The 21,779-nt window shown below is 37.1% G+C and overlaps 1 protein-coding gene, 1 non-coding gene and 1 pseudogene across 18 annotated transcripts in view; 2 read left to right on the forward strand and 1 right to left on the reverse strand.

The window, feature by feature from the left end:
- The window catches only part of SLC38A9 (solute carrier family 38 member 9), a 109,878-nt gene that overhangs the window by 62,607 nt on the left and 25,492 nt on the right, over window positions 1-21,779 (forward strand). For 16 of the 17 annotated variants that reach the window (XR_003431686.1, XR_003431687.1, XR_003431691.1 and 13 more), the window contains 2 exons: window positions 1,708-1,815; window positions 16,967-17,073. Coding sequence is in view for 10 of the 17 variants with exons in the window: in XM_027101099.1 (XP_026956900.1) it covers window positions 1,708-1,815; window positions 16,967-17,073 (215 nt within the window). In the remaining 7 variants the exon portion in view is untranslated. The remainder of the gene's footprint in view (window positions 1-1,707; window positions 1,816-16,966; window positions 17,074-21,779) is intronic. The other variant, XM_027101103.1, reaches the window with a different exon arrangement.
- On the reverse strand, window positions 9,051-9,136 carry LOC113617755 (uncharacterized; annotated as a pseudogene).
- Window positions 13,286-13,416, forward strand: LOC113617713 (small nucleolar RNA SNORA18). Its single transcript, XR_003431723.1, has one exon. It is a non-coding gene; the product is annotated as a small nucleolar RNA SNORA18 (small nucleolar RNA).

Consider the following 21,779-nt stretch of genomic DNA (forward strand, 5'->3'; position numbering starts at 1 on the left):
TCAATTCTAAGTGTTGGAAATATTAGAACTTACTAAGGGAGGTTATGGAATATTTTTTTCCTACAGTATCTATTTAAGAGTATAGCACAAAATTATCACTTGACTTTCAACCTGGGATATTGTTCTCTAGCTGAAGCTCCTTAGGTTTATTCTGCTTCTGCTCTCTTCCTCTGTGCTTTTTCTTTCTTAGAACACTATTGCCTCCTTAAAGGAACAGACTTCTTTTTGTGAGACCTGTTTTAGAAAAGGAACCCCTATGAAAGCTCAGATCTGGTTAACTAAAGACAAGGATATCATTCATAAAGAATTGATAACCTAAATAGATAATAGGATTTCACCTCCTCCCTATAGTTCTGACCTCTTGGTAGGCAGCCTAGAGTATGAAATAATTAGATTACTCATCACATCAAGGAGGTGGCTTTGGGTTTTCAGAAGACCAAAGGAGGAGGTAAGGATATTTCTCTATACCTCTGCCTCACAACAGGATTCACTGTAAGACTGACTACCACAGACACACACAGAAAATGAAGAGTTGTGGTTATATAAGCTTTAGCCTCTTGTATTCATCCTTTCTGAATCAGCTAACCTCCAAACCCACAGTAGAGCTTATATAGCTCATTTGTGGTTTCCTGATTTGCTTGCCGACTTTCCCATGGAACAGATCTTTAAAAGTTAGCATGTAAACTTATAGAAGAATTTGCTCAGTTGGGCAAAATAATCACTAGGCTTCTAACCAGGTTAATTATTCTCTACCTCCTTAAGGATATTTTTCTTTTGCCCTTTTTCTTGGTACTTTCCCTTTTAAAACTATATAAAGCTTCTTTAGAGAAATTAGAATCTAATTCCTCTAGAAACCTTTCTGGATTTCTTGACTCTACTCCATAATGACTGGACTTAATTCCTTAAATCCTCTAACATCTAGACTACTAAAAAATCCTGAAATTCTGAATGCCCACTTTACCCTACATAAAGTGGGCATTTACACAGTGAATGGAATCTGGAATCTTTCCATCTAGCAAGTAGTACTGCTCAATCAAAACTTCATCTAGATAGTAGATCAGATTGTTCATGGATTATGTGGCTTATTGCCTTTCTCAAGTAAGTTTATGATCCACATTTACTACTTTTCTTTCTTTTTTCTTTCTTATACCAAATATTTTGACAGACTTTTCCAACTTATTGACTGTCTCTAATACTTTTTTTTAAGTTAATTTTACCCGTTCCTTTTCATTTTAAAATTTTTTATTTATTTCTTTATTTTTTGGCCACGCCATACAGCTTGCGGGATCTTGAAGTTCCCCGACCAGCAATTGAACCTGCGCTCTCAGCAGTGAAAGCGAGAAGTCCTAACCACTGGACTGCCAGGGAATTCCCCTCTAATACTTTCAATACAAAGAATAAGAGTCAGTTTCAGGTTGTTTTTTCTCTCCTATGTAACCTTACAATTTTATAATGGACTCTCTGCATGTATCTTCCACTAAATTCAGGTCATAAGTTCTTCTTAGGCCTACTACATAGTTTTTTGCTTTGTTTTTTGATATCTCACATAGCTCGTTTCTGTTCTTTAGATCTTACCTGGGTTTTAGTGGGCATAAACGACAAAGGTAATAATTTTCCAAACTATGCTGAGAATGTAGAAACAAAACTTGATTTTGAAATAGTCTGTAAAACAAAGTTGATAAATGGTTTCTGAATTTTTCCTTACAGGCACAGTGTCCGTTCTCTACTTGATTTTTCTTGTCACCTTGAAGGCTATTCACTTGGGATTTCATTTGGAGTTTCATTGGTTTACGCCAACAGAATTTTTTGTCCCAGGTGAGCTATTTGTCCCAAGTAAAGAATTAATAAATTACAATAATGTGATCTTCAGTTAACTATTGTTACTATAAAAGAAGTATTGGTAGATTTTATGATGAACACTTTTATTAATGCTGTTAAGCTAAAAACAGGAGTACAGTTGAAATTACTGTGGTTTTCTTGCAGTTAGGGATAACCAGTACCCTTTGTCATTTCTACTTGGGAGTTAAAGTCACAATGCAATTGAAAAATCAAGAACTCATTCTCTAGACTCTCTGAGGAAACATACCCCTAGAATTTCAGAGACTTATTTAGAACATAGTGATAAATATATGTGGACAATACTGGTAATTAACATCATTGTTCCCGTATGGGTTTTTTTCTTTTAATATTGCTGTTTTTCAGGCTAATTAGGATGGTGTTTTTTGTTTTTTTGGTTTTTGTTTTTTTGGGTTTTTTGCGGTACGCGGGCCTCTCACTGTTGTGGCCTCTCCCGTTGCGGAGCACAGGCTCCGGACGCGCAGGCTCAGCGGCCATGGCTCACGGGCCCAGCCGCTCCGCGGCATGTGGGATCTTCCAGGACCGGGGCACAACGCCGTGTCCCCTGCATCGGCAGGCGGACTCTCAACCACTGCGCCACCAGGGAAGCCCTGGAGTGGTGTTTTTGAAACAACCTTCAAAAGCCTCTAATGGTTTCCCAACTCATTCAGAATAAAGGCAAGTCTTTATCATAGTCCACAGGCCCTATATGATCTGACTCCTGGCTTCCTCTTTTATTTCATCCCCTATTACTTTTCCACTCATTCAGTCCACTCCAACCACACTGTCTTCCTTGCTGTTCCACAAAGATGCCAAGCACACTCCTAGCTCAGAATTTTTGCACTTAGGATTCCCTGTACATGAAACGTTGTTGTCTTTTTCTCAGGTATCTACATGGCTGGTATCGTTAGAGAGGTCTTCCCTGACTTCCTGCCCATTCTCACACCTCCTTCTTGTTCCTTATTTTCTTTAGAGCCCTCATCACTACCAAATCTTATATGCAGGTATCCCTGGTCGTCTAAATCTATTAAGTTCTTGATTCTGACTAGTTGGAATATTGAGGCATATCTGTTATTCTAATCAACTTAGCTCCTGAGTTTAAGATAAAAAGTAGCAGATGTTAAGATAACAAGAGACTTACCTAGAACTGTTTCCGAATCTTTTTGGTTCTTGAATTCGAGTAGTGAAAGTTCAGATGGTAAGAAATACCTGTATTATTTTTTTTACCTGTGTATCTGTCTCCCTTAACTAGAATGTTACCTCTCTGAGAAAAATGTTGTTTTTGTTTTTTATACTTCTCTATTACTATTGTGTCCCCAAGGCCTATAATACTTCTGGCATATAATGAGTGCTCAATAAATAATTATTAAGAGTAAATGTGTTTATATCCACTCCTTTCTAAATCCCATTAAAACATTTACATTAAAAAAATAAATGTAAAAAACAAACACAAAGAGGCTCTATAGAAGAGACAATAGCAAATGAGAGAGAGCAACAGATTTTTAGAAGCTCGAAAACTGATACGTGGTTGGTAACTGACAGCAAAGCAGAGAAAGCTGAAATGTAAGTACCTGTAGAGAGGAGGCCAGTTTGAACTACACAATTCTTGAAAGCCTGAGTGTTTGGAGAAAACTGGTTAACTCTGAAAGCAAGGGTAAGGAGAAGGGCTTAAAATGGGAGAATTCTTTGAAGGTTTATGTCAGGAATAATTAGCTATAATCCATCCCCTTTCCTTCTTCAACCTAGCAAGAGATGGAAGAAACTAAATCAGATACTCTCTGGACTCGGGTTTGCCAGATACAGCAAAAGGGTAGGAATAAGCCTCTAGTCTGAAAACAGGTTAAGTGAAAGCATATATGCTGAATGGTGAGGCCATACCCCACCGTCTACCCCTCCAATTCTCTTTTCTTTATTCCTTGGTTCCCAAAATGCTGATAGAATAGGGTAATAGAGGATTCTTCTCAGGAGAAACTAAGCCTAAGAGGAAAGACCTAGAGTCTCAGATATTCGGATTCTACCAAAGAAATGGCAGGTACCTTGCTTGTATCAGACCATTTAGATGTCCACTAAGTATGCATTTTTTTAGTGCTTCACTTTTAAATATAAACATACATACAAAGAGCACTAGATATTTGTGGAAAACCTCTTACATAAAAATAAAACAAGAAAGATAAAAAAGGGGACCTCCCTGGTGGTGCAGTGGTTAAGACTCCATGCTCCCAATGCAGGGGTTCTGGGTTCTATCCCTGGTCAGGAAACTAGATCCCACATGCATGCCGCAACCAAGAGTTCGCATGCCACAACTAATGAGCCTGCCTGCTGCAACGAAGACCCGGCACAACCAAATAAATAAATAAATATTTTTTAAAAAGAAAGAAAGATTAAAAGGGAATTTAAAGGGAAAAATAATAAGAAGGAACAAAAGCAAAATTCCAAAAAATTACATCCTCAAAGTAACAAAAGACAGTGATATCCATGAAATAATATTTAGATGCCAAGCAAGGAAGGAAAAATGGGGAGTTGATCTTGGAAATAAAATATGTAATAGAAATTAAGAATTCAAAGAAAATTTGGAAGATAAAGCTAACTTCCCCAAAAGACTAGAGATTACGGATGGGTGGATGGATGGACAGATGGATGGATGGTTAGAAAGAAGGAAGGAAGGGAGGGAAAGAGGGAGGGAGGGAGGGAGAGAGGAAGGAAAAAATAGGACAGAAAAGATGAGAAAATAGATAATTAATTCAGGTGGCCCAATATCCAGCTAAAAATAGTTTCATAGAGAAGAAAGGAAATGAAGGTGAGGAAATTATCAAAGAAATAATTTAAGAAATTTCCCCAGAACTGAAGAGCATGTGTTTCTAGATGTAAGGGCCCAAAATGCCCAGCATTGTGAATAAGACCCACACCAAAGCTCATTATGAAATTTTACAACACCAGGGATAAAGAGAAGGGCTTTCAGGGACAAAGAACAAGTCTGTACAAAAGGTCTGGAATCAGAATAGTATCAGCCGTTTTAACAACAACTCTGAAAGTTAGAAGACAATAGTAGTATCATCAAAGGTCTCAGAATAAATTACTTTAACTTAAAATTCTAAATCCCACCATACTCTCATTCAACTGTTAGAGTACAATAAAGGTATTTTCAGAAAGTAAAGTCTCACAAAATTTTCACAAACTGAACAAACCAGATAACCAGCACCCAGATCAAAACCAGAAATTACTAGCACCCCAGAAGTCCCTCTCATTCTCCCTACCAATTGCTGTCTCCCTGCAGAGATAACCACCTGTTCTAACTTCTAACCCCAAAGATTAATTTTGTCTGTTTTTTGACTGACTATAATTGGAATATACAGTACGTATTCTTTTGTGTCTGGCTTCTTCCAATCAACATTATATTGTGATATTGAGCCATATTGTTGTGTGTATTTTATTCATTCTCATTAGTATTTCATTTTATAACTATACCACAATTTATCTTTTTCCTATTAAGGGACGTTTGAGTAGTCTCCAATTTGCGACCATTATGTTTATTGTAGCACTCTTCATTCTCTTACATATCTTTTGGTGAACATATATGCCTGCTTTCTCTTGAGTATAAACCTAGGAGTGGAATTGGTAGGTCAAAGGGTATGCATATATTCTACTTTTACAGATATTGCCAGTCAGCTTTCCAAAATGGTTGTACCAATTTACGTCCATAACAGCAGTGTTTGAGTGTTCTAGTCCGTTCCATGTCTTCATCAATCAGCACTTCAGTTTTCTTTTTCATCTAGCCTTGCTGGTGGTTGTGTAGTGGTATTGTGCTTTTAATTTGCATTTCCCTGATGGCTAATGAAGTTAACACCTTTTTATATGTTCATTGCCAATTTGGATTTCCTCTTCCGTCAAGTGCCTTTTCAAGTCTTTTGCCCATTTTCTATTTCTTTCATATTGATTTATAGGAGTTCTTTTTACTTTCTAAGTACCTGTCTTATGTATTCAATTATCTTCTCCCCCTCTGCTTACTTCCTTTCTTAATATGACTTCTCAGAGGAATAAAGTAGGCAGTTTGAGAATGATTGGAGGTTTGGGGCTTCTTTAAAACCACTTTGTGAAGGAATCTGTCTTCTTTAATTTACTACACATTGATCATGGTATAAATGTCTGGGTTCTTTAAAAGACATATTTTTCATACAAAAACTTGTACACGAATGTTCATAGCAGCAATATTCATAGTAGTCAAAAGGTGGAAACAATCCAAATATCGATCACTGATGAATGGATAAATAAATGTGGTATATCCGTACAATGGAATATTATTTGGCAATAGAAAGGAGTAAGGTATTGTGGCGATGGTTGTACAACTCTGGGAATATTCTAAAAACTTTTAACTGTACACTTTAAACGGGTGAAAGATATGTAAATTATATCTCAATAGAGCTGTTAAAGATAATCTTAGGTTTTCAAGAAATTTACTCAGAGAGTTTTTGTTGGTTAATTGGAAAAAGCTGGATATTCACTCACTCTAATTTGACAAGTTAGAAACAACAGTGGTATCACCTGCCTTAATTAGAGAAGAATCAACTAACAAGTTGCTTCACGAGGCATCTTAGAAGTAGTAGATGTTGAGCGCTCCAAAAGACAGGAAAGATCAGCTAAATTGAAAAGAGCTTATCGAAAACTAGTAAATCTTAGCAAAAAGCAAAATCATTCTGAAGAGCCATTTAAAGTAGAATGTTGACCACTTTCGTGGCCAAGAGTCCTTTATTATGAAAATAAATGAACGCCTCTGATTATGTCATGCATTGTCCAAAAAGACATGGCCCACTGCCGTTCGGGAGCTTGCAGTTGAGCTGTAAGACTGCTTTGTGAATTAATGATCACAGTATGAAGATACACAAGAGACATAGTAGTATAGAGGAATTGCATGTAAATAAGAATTAGGAATCAGAGAAGTGTTCTAAATAAGAGTATTTTAAGGCCAAAAGGAGTTCTTTAAATGAAGAATTGGAGGAATGGGTTTATGCCAGGTCAAGGGATCGATATGTTTAAGAAACAGTTAAGGCCTGAGATACCATGACCCATTTAGGAAATTACAAGAATTTGGATGGCTGAAGTGAAAGAATACTTACTGGTGAAGTAATAGGAGACACGGATAAAGAGGCAAAGGCCAGATCATGAAGAGTCTTCTATTTTAAGCTAGAAATAACTCTCTGGTTGGCTATGAGACCCTCCTTCTCCCTTATTTGGGATTGGCTGAACTAAGAGTTAGGCTTCTGTGTCCCTAGGTTAATAGGGTAGAGGAAGAGTAGTCCTATAATTCCCTGCCTAAAAATAGGATTCATAATGGAGCTGCTGCAGTCAGATACCACCCTCATAAAAGGTGAGTTGAGGTCAGAGGTGCTGTAGCCTCTTTGAATCAATAGAATCTGTAGAAAAGCAATGATAGTGAAAACACTGTTAGAACCTTGGGATATCGCTAAAGCATTGCTGACATGGTAATTCAGAGATGGGTGATGACTGATCCCATGCCCAAATCCCATCTCACTGTCTGCTTTCTTAAACAACTTCCAATATCTGTAAGCAGCCATCAAAATGGAGTTAGAAGTATAAGAAATTTTGCAGGGGAGCATTTGTGAAAGAGGAGGGCAAGCAGGAGTAGGTAGCTACATCAGACAATATTGTAGCTCAAATCTACAAAAGGAGAAAAGGAAAGGATTGGGTAGGAATAGATTAAGAAAGTCTTAGCCAACCCAATGTGAAGCTCTGTCAAAGATTGCCTGCAGAGGAGTCTAGGGTTGGGCAAAAGTGGTCAGGCCCAAGTACTCTGCTTTGCTCAGTCGTTGGCTAGGAGCTGCCCAGGGAAAATGTGACTTCTTGATTAGGTCAGCACAGCCCAAAGAGGCTGCAGCTGGAGTTTTATCAGCTCACTGCATGCCTTGCATCAGGTTCTCACTTGGATATCGGAGTAGTACATTTACATGGCTGCCACAGTGAAGTTTTATAATATTTTAATATAAATTTGTCATGTTAATGTTATTCCTAGTTATGGCCTAGGAATACCTTTAACGGTATTTAACAATATGTATGCTTGTTTTATTATTGTGAATGGACTTCTTTAATTTCTCTTTATATCTTCTAACCAATTATAGATATATAAGAAAGATGTTGATTTCATATATATATTTATTTATTTATATAAAATTTTCTTTCCAGCTCCCTTACTTTGAACTCTTTTTTCCCCCAGCTTTACTGAGATATAATTAACATATAACACTGTGTAAGTTTAAGGTGTACAACATATTTGATGCACTTATATATTGCAAAACGATTACCACCATAGCACCTAGATAACATCTCCATCACATAATTTCCATTTCTTTTTTGTGGTGAGAACATTTAAGATTTACTTTCTTAGCAACGTTCAAGTAATGCAGTATTATTAACTATAATCATGATGCTATACATTGGATCCCCAGAACTTATTCATTTTATAACTGGAAGTTTGTACTCTTTGACCAATATATCCCCATTTCCCCTACCTCCCCAGCCTCTGATAACCAGGATTCTGGTTTCTGTTTCTATGAATTTAGCTTTTTTAAATTCCACATATAAATGATATCATACACTATTTGTCTTTTTCTGTCTGACTTATTTCACTTAGCATAATGCCCTCAAGGTCCATTCATGTCACAAATGGCAAGATTTCCTTCTTTCTCATGGCTGAGTAATATTTCATTGTATATATTTACCACATCTTAATCCATTCATCTGTTGATGGACTTATAGGTTGTTTCTATATCCAGGCTATTGTAAATAATGCTGCTGTGAACATAATGCAGATGTCTCTTCAAGATAGTCCTTTGGATATATACCCAGAAGTGCAATTTCTGGGTCATATGGTAGTTCTATTTAAAAATTTTTGAGCAACCACCATCCCATTCTCCATAGTGGCTGTACCAATTTCCGTTCCCACCAACAATATACCACGGTTCCCTTTTCTCCACATCCTTAAGAACACTTGTTATCTCTTATCTTTTTGATGATAGCCATTCTAACAGGTGTGATATATCATTGTGTTTTGTTTTTGTTTTTAATTTTTTATTGTAGTATAGTTGATTTACAGTGCTGTGTTAATTTCTGGTATATAGTAAAGTGATTCAGTTACACACACACACGCACATATTTATTCTTTTTCATATTCTTTTCCATTATGGCTTATTACAGGATACTGAAAAAATATGGAATGCTTCGTGAATTGTGTTGTCATCCTGTGCAGGGGCCATGCTAATATTTTCTGTATTGTTCCAGTTTTCTTTTTCTTTTTCTTTTTTTTTTTTTTTTGGCTGTGTTGGGTCTTTGTTGCTGCGCTCGGGCTTTCTCTAGTTGCGGCGAGTGGGGGCTACTCTTCGTTGTGGTGCACAGGCTTATTGTAGTGGCTTCTCTTGTTGTGGAGCACAGGCTCTAGGCACGCGGGCTTCAGTAGTTGCAGCATGCAGGCTCAGTAGTTGTGGCTCATGGGCTCTAGAATGCAGGCTCAGTAGTTGTGGCACACAGGCTTAGTTGCTCTGCGGCATGTGGTATCTTCCCAGACCAGGGATTGAACCCCTGTCCCCTGCATTGGCAGGCGGATTCTTAACCACTGCGCCACTGGGGAAGCCCCTGTATTGTTCCAATTTTAGTATATGTGCTGCCAAAGCAAGCACTATCATTGTTTTTGATTTGTGCTCCCCTGATAATTAGTGATATTGATCACCTTTACATGTACCTGTTGGCCATTTGTATGTCTTCTTTGGATAACAGCCTATAGGCATACCTCATTTTATGGCACTTCGCAGATATTGCGTTTTCTTGCAAATTGAAGGTTTGTGGCAACCCTGCATTGAGCAAGTCTTTCAGCACCATTTTTCCAATAGCATTTGCTCACTTCATATCTCTGTGTCACATTTGAGAAGTTCTCACAATTTTCAAACTTTTTCATTATTATTATATTGTTATGGTGATCTATGATTTTTGACATTTTTTAGCAATAAAGTATTTTTAATTAAGGTATGTATTTTTTTAGACATAATGCTATTGCACACTTAATATACTAAATATATTGTAAATGTAACTTTTATATGCACTGGGAAACCAAAAAATTCATGTGACTTCCTTTATTGTAATATTCACTTTATTGCAGTGGTCTGTAACCAAACCCAAAATATCTCCAAGGTATGCCTGTATTTAGCCCTCTGACCTTTTTTTTTTTTTTTTTTTTTTGCGGTATGCAGGCCTCTCACTGTTGTGGCCTCTTCCGTTGTGGAGCACAGGCTCTGGACATGCAAGCTCAGCGGCCAGGGCTCGCGGGCCTAGCCGCTCCGCGGCATGTGGGATCTTCCCAGACCGGGGCACGAACCCATGTCCCCTGCATCGGCAGGCAGACTCTCAACCACTGCGCCACCAGGGAAGCCCCCATTTTTTAATTGAATTGTTTGTTTTCTTGCTATTGAGTTATATGAGTTGTTTATATATTTTGGTTATTAACTCCTTATCCAATATATGACTTGCAAACATTTTCTCCCATTTTGTAGGTTGCCTGTTCATTTCATTAATGGTTTCCTTTACTGTGCAGAAGCCTTTTAGTTTGATGTAGTCCCATTTGTTTATTTTTGCTTTTGTTGCCTTTGCTTTGGTGTCAAATCAAAAAATCGCTGCCAAGACCAATGTCAAGGAGCTTACCCCCACCCCCCGTTTCCTTTTAGGAGTTTTATGGTTTCAGGTCTTACATTCAAGCCTTTAATCCATTTAGAGTTGATTTTTGTATATGGTTTAAGATAGGGGCCCAGTTTCATTCTTTTGCATGTGTCTCCCAGTTTTTCCAACACCATTTATTGAAGAAACTGTCCTTTCCCCATTGTGTATTCTTGACTCCTTTGTCATAAATTAATTGACTGTATATGTGTGGGTTTATTTCTGGGTACTCTGTTCCATTGATCTATATGTCTGATCTTTGCCAGTACCATACTGTTTTTTTGTTTGTTTGTTTGTTTGTTTTTTACCATACTGTTTTGATTACTATATCTTGTATTAGAATTTAAAATCAGGAAGTATGATGCCTCCAGCTTTGTACTTCTTTCCCAAGATTGCTTTGGCTGTTTGGGGTCTTTTATGTTTCAATACACATTTTAGGAATGTTTGTTCTATTTCTGTGAAAAATGCCTTGGAATTTTGATATGGATTGTATTGAACCTACAGATTGCTTTGGGTAGTATGGACATTTTAACAATATTGATTCTTCCAATTCATGAGCATGGAATAACTTTCCATTTGTGACTTTCTTTCATCATTGTCTTATAAATTTTAGTTTATAGGTCTTTCAACTCCTTGGTTAAATTTATTTCTAGGTATTTTATTCTTTTTTTTTTTTTTTTTTTTTTTTTTTTTTTTTTTGCGGTACGCGGGCCTCTCACTGTTGTGGCCTCTCCTGTTGCGGAGCACAGGCTCCAGATGCACAGGCTCAGCGGCCATGGCTCACGGGCCCAGCCGCTCCGCGGCATGTGGGATCTTCCCAGACCGGGGCACGAACCCGTGTCCCCTGCATTGGCAGGCGGACTCTCAACCACTGCGCCACCAGGGAAGCCCGGTATTTTATTCTTTTTGATGCAACTGTAATGGGATTGTTTCCTTAATTTCTCTTTCTCATAGTTTGTTATTAGTGTATAGAAACACCAACAGGTTTTTGTATGTTGAAATTGTACCCCACAAGTTTTCTGAATTTGACTATTAGTTCTAACAGTTTTTTGGTGGCATCCTTAGGATTTTCCATATATAGTATTATATCCTCCATGGATAGAGGCAGTTTTGTTTCTTCCTTTCAAATTTGGATGGCTTTTATTTCTTTTCTTGCCTAATTGCTCTGGCTAGGACTCACAAAACTGTGTTGAATAAAAATGGCAAGAGTGGGCATCCTTGTCTTGTTCCTGATCTTGGAGGAAAAGTTTTCAGCTTTTCACCATTGAATATGATGTTAGCTCTGGGTTTGTCATGTGTGGCCTTTATTATGTTGAGATACATTCCCTCCATACCCAGTTTGTTGAGAGTTTTTATTATAAATTGATGTTGAATATTGTAAAATGCTTTTTCTGCATCATTGAGATGATCATATGATTTTTATTCTTCATTTTGTTAATGTGGTGTATCACACCACATTGATTTGATTGATTTGTACACGTTGAACCATACTTGCATCCCTGGAATAAATCTCACTTGATAATAGTGTGTAATCCTTTTAATGTATTTTTTAAATTTATTTATTTTATTTATTTATTTTTGGCTGCATTGGGTCTTTGTTGCTGTGCACAGGCTTTCTCTAGTTGTGGTGAGCAGGAGCTACTCTTCGTTGTGGTGTGTGGACTTCTCACTGAGGTGGCTTCTCTTGTTGCAGAGCATGGGCTCTAGGCGCGCAGGCTTCAGTAGTTGTGGCTGGCGGGCTCTAGAGCGCAGGCTCAGTAGTGGTGGCTCATGGGCTTAGTTGCTCCGCGGCATGTGGGGTCTTCCCGGACCAGAGCTTGGACCTGTGTCCCCCTGCTTTGGCAGGTGGATTCTTAACTACTGTGCCACCAGGAGAGTCCTAATGTATTGTTTAATTTGGGTTGCTGATACTTTGTTGAGAATTTTTGTATCTGTGGTCATCAGGGACTTTGGCCTATAATTTTCTTTTCTTGTGTGTCTTTGTCTGGGTTTGGTATCAGAGTAATTCTGGCTTTGTAAAATGAGTTTGGAAGTGTTCATTCCTCTTTCACTTTTTGGAAGAGTTTGAGAAGGATTGGTATTAATTCTTGAATGTTTGGTGGAATTCACAGTGAAGCCATCTGGTCCTGGACTTTTGTTTGTTGGGAGGTTTTTGATTACTGATTCAATCTCTGGTCTGTTCAGCTTTTCTGTTTTTTCATGATTCAGTCTTGGTAGGTTGTATGTTTCTAGGAATTTATCCAGCTCTTCTAGATTGTCCAATTTGTTGGCATATAATTGTTCACAGTAGCCTCACGATTCTTTGTAATATTTCTATTGTATCAGTTATGGTGTCTCCTCTTTCATTTATAGTTTTATTTATTTTAGTCCTCTCTTTTTTTCTTGGTTAATCTAACTAAAGGTTTGTCTGTTTTATCTTTCAAAAAAAGCCAGCTGTTAGTTTCATTGATCTTTTCTATTGTCTTTTTAGTCTCTATTTCATTTATTTCCACTCTGATCTTTATTTCTCTTCCTTCTGTTAACTTTGGGATTCATTTGTTCTTTTTCTTGTTTCTTTAAGTGTAAAATTAGACCATTTATTTGAGATTTTTCTTATTTCTTGAGTTAGGCCTGTCATGTATAAATAATAATTTTATCATCTTCCCCAAAATTTGGGGCTCTATATAATTATATAAATATAATGCTAACTGTTGATCTAAAGTGATCATTCTTTTTCTTGTTGAGAAAGTATCCTTCTGTTGAGATCTATCCCGATGGGGCTTTTTCTATAAACCTATATCATTGGAAGCACTTCATAGAGTAACTATGTGGTTTCCTTTACTCATAGAACTATGTATTAGATCAGTGGGAAAGAACTACAAGACAGAGCTGCTAAATAAACTGAAAAACCTAACAGTCAAACTCTTCAGTACGCGGGCCTTTCACTGTTGTGGCCTCTCCCGTTGCGGAGCACAGGCTCCAGACACGCAGGCTCAGCGGCCATGGCTCACGGGCCCAGCCGCTCCACGGCATGTGGAATCCTCCCGGACCAGGGCACGAACCCGCGTCCCCTGCATCGGCAGGCGGACTCTCAACCACTGCACCACCAGGGAAGTGAAAGGGCTATCTTATCTTGAAGATTATGACTTTGGAGGAACTAATGTGATTGGCCGTGGAAAGAATCAGAACATGTGAAATTCCTTAAAAATTTATTGATTTAAATAATTTTGCCTATGTAACACATAATAAAAAAAAAGACCCTTTACACTTTGTGCAGAATGTAAAAAAAAAAAAGAAGTATGCTTCTATTCCCAATTTAAGAGTTTTTTAAAAAACAGAAGTGGAAATTGCCCCCACATTTTACTTTGTTGCTGACATGTAAAATTTTAAAAGATTATAGACAGAAGGAGAGACTTTTCCTAAGAAAAATACATTTTGAATTGCTTCCACAGATAAAAATTCAGATGAAAGCTAGCAGACAAAAAACTTGATATAAAACAAAAGTATGTAATATTTTTTTTATCTTACTTCCTGATTTCTTTTAGAGCTACTGCTTCTTAGTTGTTCTCACTTCCTTTCCTAAAATATTATGGTAAAAAGCCAGGGGGCTTTTTTTTCATTTCTACTTTTTACACTAAGGAATCACTTGTGATGAGTTGTCCTCCACTTTGCCACCTCCTTTGCCTAGATGCAGCACTGTTTTTGAGTAAATCATGATCTTTTTCTACATAAAAGAAATTTTTTCATTTTTATATTAGCAAACCTTAAAGACAAAAACTGGCAGTGCTTTTAAAATGTTATTTTATTATTCTTATTTGAAAGTAACTATGTTTATTGTGTTTATTGTAGAAAATTTAGAGAATATAGGTAAGTGATTAATTTACAATAAATTCCATTAACCAGAGATAACCACTATTTAAACTTTGTGGCTATCTCTGCAGTCTTTTTTTTTTTTCACATACACTTTTTAAAATAAAAGTAAAATTGTGTTATACATGCTATTTGACTTATGAACATTTGCTGTAGCATAAAATCTTTCTCTGGAACATAATTCTTGCATAATATGTACCACTGAGCAACTGCATCATAGTTTAGCCATTCCCCTCTATGTAGACATTTAAATTATTTCCAGTATTTTTAAGCAATGCATTTTAGATTAGCCATTGAAGAATGTTAAATGACAAATTCTCCCTTCCCTGATGACTTTTCTAAGTATTTTTCTGGCAAATTCAAGTAATAGAAGAGGAAGGACTTCAGAGTCAGACAAATTCAGTCAGACACCTGAATTTTTTTTTATTGAGGTAGAGTTGATTTACAAGATTAGTTTCAGGTGTACAGTGTAGTGATTCAATATATTTGTACTCCATTACAAAATAATGATTATATTTCCCTGTGCTGTACAATGTATCCTCATTGCTTATTTATTTTATACATAGTACTTTGTATCTCTCAATCCCATACCCCAATCTAGCCCTTCCTGCCTTTCTTCTACCCACTGGTTCACCACTAGTTTGTTCTTTATATCTGTGAGTCTGTTTCTGTTTTGTTCTATTCATTCATTTTATCTTTTAGAGTTCATGTATAAGTGATAACGTATACTATTTGTCTTTCTCTGACTTATTTCACTAAGCATAATACTCTCTAGGTTCATCCACGTTGCTTCAAATGGCAGAATTTCATTCTTTTTTATGGCTGAGTAATGTTCCATTATACATATATATACCATACCGTCTTTATCCATTCATCTGTTGATGGACACTTAGATTGTTTCTATATCTTAGCTATTGTAAATAATGCTGCTATGAACATTGGGGTGCATTATCTTTTCAAATTAGTGTTTTCATTTTCTGCAGATAAATACCCAGCAGTGGAATTGCTGGATCATATGGTAGTTCTAATTTTTAGTTTTCCATTGACTGCACAAATTTACATTCCCTCCAACAGTGTACTAGGGTTCTCTTTTCTCCACATCCTCACCAACATTTGTTATTTATAGATTTTTTGATGATAGCTATTTTGTGTGAGATGTGAGGTGGTATCTCATTGTGGTTTTGATTTGCACTTTTCTGATGATTAGCAATGTGGATCATCTTTTCATGTGCCTTTTGGCCATCTGTGTATCTTTGGAAAAATGTATATTCAGGTCTTCTGCCCTTTTTTTTTTTTAGTTTTTTTAACATCTTTATTAGAGTATAATTGCTTTACAATGGTTTGTTAGTTTCTGCTTTATAACAAAGTGAGTCAGCTATACATATACATATATCCCCATATCTCCTCCCTTTTGCGTCTCCCTTCCACCCTCCAAATCCCACCCCTCTAGGTGGTCACAAAGCACCAAGCTGATCTCCCGGTGCTATCTGGCTGCTTCCCACTAGCTGTCTGTTTTACATTTGGTAGTGTATATATGTCCATGCCTCTCTCACTTCATCCCAGCTTACCCTTCCCACTCCCGTGTCCTCAAGTCCATTCTCTACGTCTGCGTCTTTATTCTGGTCCTGCCTCTAGGTTCTTCAGAACCACTTTTTTTTTTCTTTTTTTTTAGATTCCATGTATATGTGTTAGCATACGGTATTTGTTTTTCTCTTTCTGACTTACTTCACTTTGTATGACAGACTCTAGGTCCATCCACCTCCCTGCAAATAACTCAATTTCGTTTCTTTTTATGGCTAATATTCCATTGTATATATGTGCCACTTCTTCTTTATCCATTCATCTGTCGATGGACACTTAGGTTGCTTCCATGTCCTGGCTACTGTAAATAGAGCTGCAATGAACATTGTGGTACATGACTTTTTTTTTTTTTTTTTTTTTTGCGGTACGCGGGCCTCTCACTGCTGTGGCCTCTCCTGTTGTGGAGCACAGGCTCCGGACGCGCAGGCCCAGCAGCCATGGCTCACGGGCCCAGCCGCCCCGTGGCATATGGGATCCTCCCGGACCCGGGGCACGAACCCATGTCCCCTGCATCGGCAGGCGGACTCTCAATCACTGCGCCACCAGGGAAGCCCCCCATGACTCTTTTTGACTTATGGTTTTCTCAGGGTATATGCCCAGTAGTGGGATTGCTGGATCGTATGGTAGTTCTATTTTTAGTTTTTTAAGGGACCTCCATACTGTTCTCCATGGTGTTCTGCCCATTTTCTAATCAGACAGACCCTGTATTTGATCTTGCCCTGCCACATACTAGTTGTATGACCTCAAACAGAAATAACTGATATAAAGTACCTTTACAGAGTAGTCATTTCTTGATTCCTTTTCTTTCCCTTTTCAAGTATTTGTTAGTATAATGTTAGCCTTGAGGAACTTTGTAAAGACATTTTAATATTCTTATTCCCTGGACAAAACAGAGACAACTGATTTTTAGTAATCAACTTTTAGCTACTAATATTCATTTTCCAACTGTCAGTTTTAATATGTTTCCCCCCCCCCCTTTTTCTCCTAGAGATAAGATTTCAGTTTCCACAGCTGACTGGGGTGCTTACCCTTGCTTTCTTTATTCATAATTGTATTATCACCCTCTTGAAGAACAACAAGAACCAAGAAAACAATGTGAGTAATTACCTGAGGATTTGACTTTTGTTACCAGATATTAATTTTTAAATTTAAACCACAAAACAGTGGTCTGCAAACTTTTCCGTAAAGGTTCAGGTGGTAAATATTTTAGGCCTTGTGGGCCATGTAGTTACAATGACCCAGCTCTGCTATTGTGGCATGAAAGTAACGATAATATGAAAACAAGTGGGCGGTGACTGTGTTGCAAAAAAAAATTTTTTTTTTTTTTTTACACTTTTGGTTGAGATTTTCCTTTATTGTTGATACCATGTTATCTGGTTTTAATATTAATGAACACACCTCTCAGATTTTTAAAAAATTTCTGAATAATAGTAGACAATAGTTTTGCCCTAGTCAAGAATATACTTTTGGTTTTATTTGTTTTTTTTATCCTCCTGTATACTTTATTTTTATTTTTTTAATTTTTTATTATTATTTTTTTTTACATCTTTATTGGAGTATAATTGCTTTACAATGGTGTGTTAGTTTCTGCTTTATAACAAAGTGAATCATTTATACAAATACATATGTTCCCATATCTCTTCCCTCTTGCGTCTCCCTCCCTCCCACCCTCCCTATCCCACCCCTCCAGGTGGTCACAAAGCACCGAGCTGATCTCCCTGTGCTATGCGGCTGCTTCCCACTAGCTATCTACCTTACGTTTGGTAGTGTATATATGTCCATGCCTCTCTCTCGCTTTGTCACAGCTTACCCTTCCCCCTCCCCATATCCTCAAGTCCATTCTCTAGTAGGTCTGTGTCTTTATTCCTGTCTTACCCCTAGGTTCTTCATGACATTTTTTTCCCCTTAAATTCCATATATATGTGTTAGCATACGGTATTTGTTTTTCTCTTTCTGACTTACTTCACTCTGTATGACAGACTCTAGGTCTATCCACCTCATTAGAAGTAGCTCAATTTTGTTTCTTTGTATGGCTGAGTAATATTCCATTGTATATATGTGCCACATCTTCTTTATCCATTCATCTGAGGATGGCCACTTAGGTTGTTTCCATCTCTGGGCTATTTTAAATAGAGCTGCAATGAACATTTTGGTACATGAGTCTTTTTGAATTTTGGTTTTCTCAGGGTATATGCCCAGTAGTGGGATTGCTGGGTCATATGGTAGTTCTGTTTGTAGTTTTTTAAGGAACCTCCATACTGTTCTCCATAGTGGCTGTACCAATTCACATTCCCACGAGCACTGCAAGAGTGTTCCCTTTTCTCCACACCCTCTCCAGCATTTACTGTTTGTAGATTTTTTGATGATGGCCATTCTGACTGGTGGGAGATGATATCTCATTGTAGTTTTGATTTGCATTTCTCTAATGATTAATGATGTTGAGCATTCTTTCATGTGTTTGTTGGCAATCTGTATATCTTCTTTGGAGAAATGTTTGTTTTTTTGTTATTGAGCTGCATGAGCTGCTTGTAAATTTGGAGATTAATCCTTTGTCAGTTGCTTCATTTACAAATATTTTCTCCCATTCTGAGGTTTGTCTTTTGGTCTTCTTTATGGTTTCCTTTGCTGTGCAAAAGCTTTTAAGTTTCATTACGTCCCATTTGTTTATTTTTGTTTTTATTTCCATTTCTCTAGGAGGTGGGTCAAAGAGGATCTTGCTGTGATTTATGTCATAGAGTGTTCTGCCTATGTTTTCCTCTAACAGTTTGATAGTGCCTGGCCTTAATTTAGGTCTTTAGTCCATTTTGAGCTTATTTTTCTGTATGGTGTTAGGGAGTGTTCTAATCTCATACTTTTACATGTACCTGTCCAGTTTTCCCAGCACCACTTATTGAAGAGGCTGTCCTTTCTCCACTGTACATTCCTGCCACCTTTATCAAAGATAAGGTGACCATATGTGTGTGGGTTTAATCGCTGGGCTTCCTCTGCTGTTCCACTGATCTTTCTGTTTTTGTGCCAGTACCATACTGTCTTGATTACTGTAGCTTTGTAGTATAGTCTGAAGTCAGGGTGCCTGATTCCTCCAGCTCCGTTTTTCATTCTTAAGATTGCTTTGGCTATTCGGGGTCTTTTGTGTTTCCATACAAATTGTGAAATTTTTGTTCTAGTTCTGTGAAAAATGCCAGTGGTAGTTTGATAGGGATTGCATTGAATCTGTAGATTGCTTTGGGTAGTAGAGTCATTTTCACAATGTTGATTCTTCCAATCCAAGAACATGGTATATCTCTCCATCTATTTTTATCATCTTTAATTTCTTTCATCAATGTCTTATAATTTTCTGCATACAGGTCTTTTGTCTCCTTAGGTAGGTTTATTCCTAGATATTTTATTCTTTTTGTTGCAGTGGTAAATGGGAGTGTTTTCTTGTTTTCACTTTTTATTTACAAAAACAGACAGTGGTCTAGATTTCCCCCATGGGCCATAGTTTACTGTAGAGCAGTCACTAAAAAAAAAAAAAGATGTACAGATAATAGCAAATAGTGGTGATAGGATCTTTAAAAATACCCAAGTAATCTAAAAGAAGACAGGAAAAGGGAAACGAGACTATATGGGACAAATAGATAACAAACAGAAAGATAATAGATTCAAACCGAGTAGTATAGATAATTCCATTAAAAATGGTCTAAAGACTACAACTAAAAGACAGAGATTGTCAGTCTGATTAAAAAACAAAATGTAACTATGTGCTGTCTACAAGAAATTTACTTTAAAGATATACCATGCAGACACTAAACATAAGAAAGGTGGAGAGGCTGGGGGGTTTTGTTTGTTTGTTTTGTATTTGTTTATTTTTGGCTGTGTTGGGTCTTCATTGCTGCACCCTGGCTTTCTCTAGTTGTGGCGAGCGGGGGCTACTCTTTGTTGCGGTGCGTGGGCTTCTCATTGCAGCGGCTTCTCTTGTTGCAGAGCACAGGCTCTAGGCGCACGGGCTTCAGTAGTTGTGGCTCGTGAGCTTTAGAGCAAAGGCTCAGTAGTTGTGGCGCACCAGCTTAATTGCTCCACAGCATGTGGGGTCTTCCCTGACCAGGGATCGAACCCATGTCCCCTTCATTGGCAGGCGGATTCTTAACCACTGCGCCATGAGGGAAGCCCCAAGAGAGGCTGTCTTAATATCAAAGTAGACTTCAGAACAAGGAGTACTGCCAAAGATAACGAGGAACATTATATGATGATCTTTAAGGATCAATTCATCAAGAAGACATAATAATCCTAAACACGTATGCACCAAGTGACAGAGTTTCCAAGTAAATGAAACAGCAACTGTCAAAACTGCAAGAAGTAAACAAATCCACAATTATAATTAGAGATTTCATCACCCCTCCCTTAATAATTGATAGAACAAATAGCAAATAAGGATGTAGAAAACATGAAAAACACTATCAACCTACTTGATCTAATTGACATTTATAAAAGTCTTCTCTCAAACAAGAACAGAATGCACATTCTTTTCAAATGCACATGAAACATTTACCAAGATAGACCATATGCTGAGTCACTGAACAAGTCCATAAATTTGAAAGGACTGAAATCATACCAAGTATGTTCTTTGACCACAGTGAAGTTAGAAATCAATAACAGAAAGAAATTTGGGAAATTGACAAATATGTGGAAATTAAACAGCATACTCCTAAATAACTAATGAGTCAAGAAAGAAGTCACAAGAAAAATTAGAAAAGTACTTTGAGATTACTGAAAATGAAGACACAACATAATGAAATATATGGGATGCAGCTAAAACAATGTTTAGAGAGAAATTTATAGCTGTAAGCACCTACGTTAGAAAAGAAGATCTCAAATCAGTAACCTAACCTTCTATGTTAAGACACTGGAAAAAAGACAAGCAAACTAAACCCAAAGGAAGCAAAATTTAACCAGTTACCTGTGGCCTTATTTGTACAATTTGAATTCTATTTGATAGTTTCTAACCATGTAAACAAAGATGATGAAGTTCTAATAGGAGTCTATACAATTGTTACTGAAATACAAAGGAAAGAAGAGTTCACTGTGCCTGGGGATTCTGAGAAGGCTTCAAGTAATGTTTGGCAGAGTCATTATGAGGGCCTTTCTAAGTAGAAGGAAGTTAGGTCTCAAATTAGGGCAAGAATATAAGTCAGGCTCTTCCATTTTCATCTTTATTGTTACCTGGTTACATACGACTGGCATATTACCTGTGAGTGGTGTTGGAATTGAGTAAACCTTGATTTTTCCCAACTTCCTAGCTTGGTGATCTTCAAATTTCATTTTCTTTGTATATAAAAATAGCCTAATTTGATACCTACCTCTCAAGTTTTTAATCATAATCAAATATTATAAAATAGGAAAAGTATTTAACATGACCTGGTGTATAGTAGGGGCTAGAAGTTTTTAGCTTTTCTACCTCTCTTACCCTTGCTTTCCTGACGTTTACAAACTGTGGATCTTTCTGTTAACAGGAGAGTATCCCGCAGATTTTTTCTAGTGCCTTTAAATTTGTTTTGCAATGAGAACATATTAAGTCTTCTCCAAGATTTCTTCCTATGATATTAATGTTAGAGTCTCAGAAAAATATATAACTGAACCACATCAGTTATTTCTTTCTCTCTTCTCTCATCACTGCACTAGATTTTAATGTTAAAACTGGCTTTTTACCAAAGGTTCAGGGTAATACAAGAAAGCCATATGCAGAATGTTGCTTCACTGTTTATTAAGAACTGTAATTGCGATAGTCTTTGTTAAATTGCTCAACATCCTTTATACAAAGA

This window comes from Aethalodelphis obliquidens, unplaced genomic scaffold (assembly GCF_003676395.1).
Source record: "Aethalodelphis obliquidens isolate GAN/ISIS:26980383/991018 unplaced genomic scaffold, ASM367639v1 scaffold4, whole genome shotgun sequence".
NCBI classification, from domain to species: Eukaryota; Metazoa; Chordata; class Mammalia; order Artiodactyla; family Delphinidae; genus Aethalodelphis; species Aethalodelphis obliquidens.